General features: G+C 25.5%; 1 protein-coding gene across 2 annotated transcripts in view; it reads left to right on the top strand.

The window, feature by feature from the left end:
* The first annotated feature begins 1646 nt into the window (after positions 1 to 1646).
* The window catches only part of LOC117171207 (insulin-degrading enzyme), a 33911-nt gene continuing 27808 nt past the window's right edge, over positions 1647 to 7749 (top strand). The window contains exons 1-2 of one of the 2 annotated variants that reach the window (XM_033358291.1): positions 1647 to 1794; positions 6194 to 6393. In XM_033358291.1, coding sequence (XP_033214182.1) covers positions 1727 to 1794; positions 6194 to 6393 — 268 coding nt within the window. In that variant the 5' untranslated portion in view covers positions 1647 to 1726. Of the gene's footprint in view, positions 1795 to 1852; positions 2405 to 6193; positions 6394 to 7749 lie in introns of those variants that run through there. The other variant, XM_033358292.1, reaches the window with a different exon arrangement.

Raw genomic sequence — 7749 nt, 5'->3', positions numbered from 1 at the left:
AAAATTATAATTTATAACCCTATGATAATTTATTCGTTTTCCGGAAAAAGAAAATCCGTAATTTGTTTTCTTCTTTTCATCGTTATCCCACGCTATTGAAATTAACATGGGCTTTTAAATGGGAAAAGCTAGGATTTCGCAAAAATGGAAAAAAGAAGTACCTGTTATAAACTTTTAAAAAAATAAAGTTTAGTAATCTCTTAAAAAATTTTCAAGAAATAATTAAAACTTAATAACTTATATTTTTGACGTTCCAATCTCCCTTTATTATGCCCAGATAATGCCCCAAGAAATGCAAAATAGCAGTTTTCTATCAAATTCATGATAAAAGCTTTATTTTTTGGAATTCCTTCAACATAATTATTTTTAATCGATAAGTAAAGGGTTTTCAAGTATTTAAAAAAAAAATCTTCAATTGTTTAAACTTTAGTTTGTTTAAATCATTTTTTCCCCTGTAAATCGAGAAAAGTTATTACCTTTCGGGATATACGATATAAAGTTAATGAATGCCAAGAGAAGTACTTCTTGTTTAAAATATTTGTTAATTTTTCAAACAATTGTCATTGGCTCAAACAATTTTCATCCTTAAAATCGGAGAAAATAACTTTCTGGAATTAAACACACAATTAACGGATATTTAGAAAAATATATATTTTTTAAGGAGATTGAGCAATTTTTTAAACAATTTTCTTCCCCGTTAATCGTGAAAAGTTATTCTTTTCTGCAATCAATTATACAATGAATGAATTTTAAGAATAATATTTTTTCTTAAAGATTCTTCCCAATTATTTAAACAAATAATCACTCCCTTGCGCCTTTTTATAGAGATGGTGGATAAAAGTTCAGTATTTTTATTAGTTTCAGAAAGTAATAACTTTTTAGATTTTAAGGAGAACAAATTGTTTAAACGATGATCACGAATGATCACGATTCACGACTTACAGGAGGAAAAATGGGTTAAATGAATAATAATTGTTTAAACAATTGAAAATTATTTTAAAAATTCTTCGAAACTCGTCACTTACCGACTCAAAATAATTCATAAATAAGAAAATTCCGAAAAATATCGTCTTTAGCATGAATTTGATAGAAAACTCATATTTTTCATTTTTTAAGGAATTTTCCGGAAACAATAAAAGGGTATAGGGGGGGGGGGTCAAAATTAAAAGTTATTGGGTGGAAATCATTCCTTGAAAATTCCTCAAGAGGTGACTATACTTTAATCCACGAAAAGTTTATAATCGACCACCAAAAATCGAAACCAAATTTTTACAAGTATAAATTTGGACCACCCTGTTCTTATCGATTTGAAAGTACTAGGTTTTTTAAAAAAATATATTTAAATTAATTTTAATAAGAAAAGCACAAGAATGTTAAATGGAGATATATGAAAATTACGTACATTTTTAACACATGTAATTTTTGCAATTTTTGGATTTATTTTTTATTTAATTTTGTTTTTATTTAAAAAATGCCAGACTGAAAAATGTCTATTCTATTGGGAAGCAGAAGATATTCTCGGGAGATTATAAATGTTTTAAGCCTAGGTGTAACTTCCCCTTTAAAAAAAAGTATCCACAAATGATTTTTGAAATAAGGTTGGCCTCGAATAATTCTTTTCAAAAAGCGACTAACTTCACGTGATTCTCTAGAAAAAAGCAGCAGGTCGATGGGATTTGAAGATTGATTTATATTTCTTAAAATTGATTGTGATATAATCTGAAAAATGATCTCGCCGCGTGTCCTCAAGTGCAGAGCACTTTTTCCTCCTGTTCAGTCCTTGATACTGGTGAGGTAAGCATAAAACGTCATTTTCCAAATGAGTCAAGTACGAGGTTATGTTGTCATCGCCCTGAATGCAGCTTTGTCTCGAATCATCAGAGAGTTTGTCGTCTAAGAAAAAGTTTTTAAACAACTCTTTTCTGATTTCATAAAGCAATTTATCAAAATTAAACATTTCTTGGAGTCATTGTGCGTGTTTCGGATAATTGTTTGACACATAAATACATGTATATAGTGAAGGTGAAGGCCGTGAAATCGTGAAGAATTCGATCGATACTAACCTAGAAATGATGTGCAACCATAAAAAGAATTATTATAAATAACAAAGAATAATTATCTTGACATTTTGATCTTATTTTATCGACAATATTTGCTAAAGTTTTATTAACTTAACGTTTTCATTGCTTTGTAAGAAGCCACGTTGTTGAAAATACCGAAATTGCCTCGTCAGTATTGTGAAAAAATCCAGCTGTTTTACTTAATATAGAGTTTTATGCGAGAATTTTTAGCGTTTTGAATTTGTCCCTGGACGGTTTTGGTACATTACCGATTAGAATTCAATAGCAATGACATCGCTCAATCAAAACATTGAAGCTGCACAAGTGGAGGCTGTTTTAACAAAGTAAGATTAATTTTTTTCTTGAAGAACAAATATTTAGGGTCAGTTTTAGGAATTTCACTTTGCATCATGTGTTTTTATTTTATTAGGGAAATGTTCCGAATATTTAACTTATTTTTAAGTAGTGTATTCCAAAAATTAAGTTTATATAGATCCTAAAATTGTTTCAAATTTATAAATTTGAGATTTGGGTATCTAGCCGACTTTAATCATTTAAAAAGTGTGAAAACTATAGTAAGTAATTTATTTTTCAAAGCAGTTGATAAATCGCTCTATTTTAATTTAAATAATATTTTTTGTATCACTATTATTTTACACGTGGGCTTAAATTAGAATATACAATTCGCCAATTAAAATTTAGGTCAAAACCAAACAAAAATATATTGCTGGATATTTCTATAATTTATTTTTTTAATTATTTATGTTTTTGACAGGCCTTGGACTCTTTTCAGAAATAACCAAATTTGTCATTGTAGTGGTATGAAATTTCGTAAATATGCATAAAAATATTGAAAATTCAACTTTTTGGAAAAAATGTTTTTTCTGTATTGATTGAAATATCTTGCTTGGTTGATAATTCAACCATTTTGTTTAGAACTCCTTTCTCAGGTTGAAAATTACTTTTTTTGTAGGTGAAAATTTTAATATTCCATTTTTTGTTCCAGATTTATATATTTTTTTAAATTGAAAACTCAATTGTTGATTTAAAAATTCATCTTTTTTTCGTGGTAAATTAACCTTTTTGTTTGAAAATTAAACTATTTCGTTAAAAATTATTATTTTTTGTGTTAAAGGTATTTCTCTTTTAGATGAAAATTCAACCATTTGTTTGAAAATTCGCCTTTTGGTAGGAAATTGTTGATGATTCATAATTATAGTCGAAAATTCTTTTTTCTTTATTTGAAAATTTAACTATTTCGTTAAAAACTCTTTTTTTGTGTTGAACGTATTTCTCTTTTAGATGAAAATTCAACCATTTGGTTGCAATTTCGCCTTTTGGTAGGAAATTAATTGTCGATGATTAATAATTTTAGTTGAAAATACTTTTTTCTTTAGTTGGAAATTTATCTATTTCATTAAAAACTCTTTTTTGTGTTGAAGGTATTTCTCTTTTAGATGAAAATTCAAAAATTTGGTTGAAGATTCACCTTTTCGTAGGAAATTCATTGTTGAGGATTCATAATTATAGTTAAAAACACTTTTTTCTTGAAAAATTTAAATATTGAAAATTGAAATATTTAATTAAAAATTCGTTTTTTTTTGTGGTAAAATATGAATTTTCTTGGCGGCTAATTTATCTTGCTGGTTGAAAATTCGTGTATTTTGTTGAAAATTCGTTTAATTTTTCATTATTTTACCAAATGTTGTTCGGTACTTGTACTTTGATAATAAAGATATCTTGTAAGTTTGATACTTGCTAAACAACTTTTGTAGCCAGGCGAATTCTTTTCTTTTTTTTACCATTTTATGTTCTACTTTTTCTTAGAAACAATGATCGATACGAAAAAATGTTGAAAGTTTGCTCGCCTATAAAAGTTCTATGAAAAATGTTCCTTGTTCTTTTGCGATATTTTTAACAGTTTACGAGACAAATTCAAAAATTAAATTTTCAGGAGGAAAAAAATTCTCCTGACCTCATTAATGGTTTAGCACGCATGATGCTGATTAGATACTTTTATTCTATTAGTAGCAACTTTAAAAAAAGATTTAGAAACATAAAAAAGATCGAGTTTTCAAGAAAATATTTTTAAATATTTTATTCAAATTGTAAAAAATTGAAAAAATATATTTTTGGAAAACCTCACTTTTTTATTCTTGAACAATTTTTTGAAAATTTTCTAGTAAAGTTGAAGTTAATTTTATTATTTTGTTGAAAATTCAACATTGTTGTAGAAAAGTCATTCTTTTTGGTCGAAAGATTCATCTCTTATCGTAAAAACGTAATGTTTTTTGGTGAAAAATGCACCTTTTTTGGTTAAAAATTTAAAAAAGAGAAAACGATGAGCACTATTACTAGATTCAAAAAGAGAAGAATCAATATCTGAATTAGGCCTAAAGTTAAAGATGTTTAAAGAAAAAATTCGTTTTTTTTTACACAAAGCACAAAATTGAAACACACATAACTTTATCGAATCTTTTTTTTTGCATGTCGGAAAAATACGTATCGCCTAATTTTCTCTAAAAACAACATATTTCGTTCCCGAGAGATTCTACTATTCCCAGTTTAGGACCCTGCCAGATTTGAAGTGGATTCGGTTAATTCTTTTTTCGTTTCTCTTTTAGTTTAAAGTCTATGTAAGATTTTGTTGAAAATTTATCTTTCTTGGTAGAAAATTAATTGTCGATGACTCAAAATCGTAGTTGAAAAAACTTTTTTCTTTGGATGAAAATTTATCTTCTTTACTTGAAACTTCATCTATTTGGTTGAAAATTAATGTATTTTGTTGAAAATTCGTTTAGTTTTCTGGAAAATTCTTTAGTTTAAAATTACTACTTGATAAAAAATTCATTTTTTCTGCTTGAAGATTAATAATTTTTGTTTAAAGGTTTAAGTATTTTGTTGAAAATTCATGTATTTTTATAAAAATTCATCTTTTTGGTAGAAAATTAATCTTTTTGTTTAAAAATTAATTTATCTGGTTGAAAATCTAACTATTTTGTTAAGAAAGATTTCCTTTCTTTCTATTGAAAATTCGTCTTTTTTTATAAGAAATTAATTTTTTTTGGTTAAAAATTACACTTCTTGGTTAAAAATTTATTTTTTTGCTTGAAGATTCCTTATTTTAGTTGAAAATTCATTCCTTTTTTATTTATCTTTTAGGTCAAAATTCAAATATTCGGTTAAAAATTCATTGTTTGATGAAAGTATATCATTTTAATTGAAAACTCAACGATTTAATTAAAAGTCAACGTTTTTTTTAAATGCATCTTTCTTGGTAGAACAATTAATAAAATTGTTGATGGTTAATAAATTTAGTTGAAAACACATTTTTATAGTTAAAAAATATTTTCTTTTTTGCTTGCAAATTTATCTTCTTTACTTGAAAATTCAACTATGTGATTGAAAATTCGACTTGTTTGTAGGACATTAATCTTATTCGTTAAAATTTTAACTATATAATGAAAAATACATTTTTATTGTGAAGTTTCATCATTTTACTTGAAAATTGCTTCATAGTAATTAGTTGAAATTTTATATATTTTGTTGAAAATTCGTTTGTTATTTCTTTTACACAATACTTTGATCGAAAATTTAACTATTTACTTGAATAAAAAATTTTTTTTACTATATATTTTTTACTTATTAAGTCTAGGTTGTTTCAACGGAAATTTAAAATAATTGTATTTAATATGAATAAAGAAGAAAAATCGCAAAGAACGAAACTAATTAAACTCTCGTTTGAATTGTTTTTTTAGTCCAAGGAATTTCCACATACTTTGAAGTATTGAAAAATAAATTAGCTCCCAAATTCACAGACGTCCATATCTTAATGAATTTTATATGGAAATATTTGATGGCCTGATTAATTTGTTCTTAAATGATAAATTAATCATCTTGCATTATTTTCAAATGGAATAAAGTATACATAAATGGCAATTGGGAAAATAGTGGCATTAGTAATATTTTTGTCAGGATAGTGGCATCGCTAAAAAAATGTCAATAGAGGCGTGAGTCCGAGGCCTGTTATTATTATTATTTTGCAGTTGCTATGTAACAGAATTAGACTAAATTATTAGCGAATTTTGATCTTTTTTTTGGGGAGAATTTGTGTAATAAAAATTTGATTTCAGGCAAAACTCATCAGGAATGACAGCATCTGTGCCAAAAGGACCACCCCTGAAACATGTTCAGTCCCGGTGCGATAATATTGTCAAGTCGACAAATGACAAAAGGGATTACAGAGGCCTTATTTTAAATAATCAAATGAAAGTTCTTATAATAAGCGATCCAACCACAGACAAAAGTGCTGCCTCATTAGATGTCAATGTTGGTAAGAGCATGCCAATTAAAAATTGAATAATTTTAGTGGTTCATAATTTCGAATATAAAGTTTTAACTTTATGTTCGTTTTAAACTCTGATCAGGATTTACATTCCCAATTTCCCCTTTTCTTCCTGTTTTCTTCTTGTAGTTATAAATTAAATATTTAGTTGAAAATTCATATGTCCGGTTTAAAAATGCAATTGTTTGGCAGCAACCTGTGTTTGTGACAAATTAATCGGTTTTATTTCAAGATTAAACTATAAAAATTTTCATCGAGAATTCTTATTTTTTGGTTCAACCAATTAGTTGAAAATTCTTTTTTTAAAAATTAATTTCTGTACGAAAATTCAGCTGCTTGATTAAAAATGTATTTTTTCTTATGAGGATTGATCATTGATCACTTTTGTGGAAAATTCAGGTATTTTGTTGTAAAAATTTCATGGTAAAAATTAATTTTATAGGTTGAAAATTTATCTTTCTGGTTAAAATTTCATTTCATCAGTGGGAAATTAAACTTTTTTGTTAAAAATTATTTTTTTTTCAACTGAAAATTAAACTATTCCATTATTCTTGAAAATTTATATTTTATAGTTGGAAAATAAAATATTTTGTTGAAAATTCGTCTTTTGCGGTAGAATATTAATCATTTCGTTGACTAATTTAGGTTCTTAGTTGAAAATACATACTTTTTGTTTGGTAAACCATTCTTTAACCGAAAATATAATTCCGTTATTAAAAATTCATTTCTTTGGTTAAAGATTGACCATTTTAGTTAAAAATTCATTTATTTAAAAATGTGTAAGTATTTTGTTAAAAAATGTTCTTTTTTGTTAGGAAATTAATCTTTTTGGTTGAAAATGTAACTTTTTTTATTGGAAATTGCTGTCTTGTTAATGAAAATTAATTTTTTATGTGAAAATTGAATTTTTTGCTTATTGTTGAAAATGTATATTTCATTACTATTTTGTTGAAACCCTGCCTTCTTTTAACATTTATATTTTTGGGTTAAAAATTCAACTATTTTGTACAAAGTTAGTTTTTTTTGTTTTCCTAACTTATTAATTAAATTCTTAAATTAAACTAATGAATTTACTATTAGTTTATTGATTAATTTTTTGCTTGTTAAAAATCATATTTTTAGATAGAAAATTCAACTATTTTGTTGAAAATTCCTTTCTTTGGTTGCAAATTAATTTTTTTAAATAAAAATTTCAATATTCTATCTTTGCTTCAACATTTATCTTTTTGAATATATTAAATATTTCATTAAAAATAGGTTTTTATTGTAAAAAATTAATCTTTTTGGTTGAAGTTTCAATAAATTGTTTGAAAAATCAATTTTTTGGTTGAAGGTTCATCATTT

The sequence above is a fragment of the Belonocnema kinseyi genome, chromosome 4, assembly GCF_010883055.1.
Source record: "Belonocnema kinseyi isolate 2016_QV_RU_SX_M_011 chromosome 4, B_treatae_v1, whole genome shotgun sequence".
Classification (NCBI taxonomy): Eukaryota; Metazoa; Arthropoda; class Insecta; order Hymenoptera; family Cynipidae; genus Belonocnema; species Belonocnema kinseyi.
The sequence above is the reverse complement of the archived record's forward strand: the minus strand, read 5'-3'. Positions and strand labels throughout refer to the sequence as shown.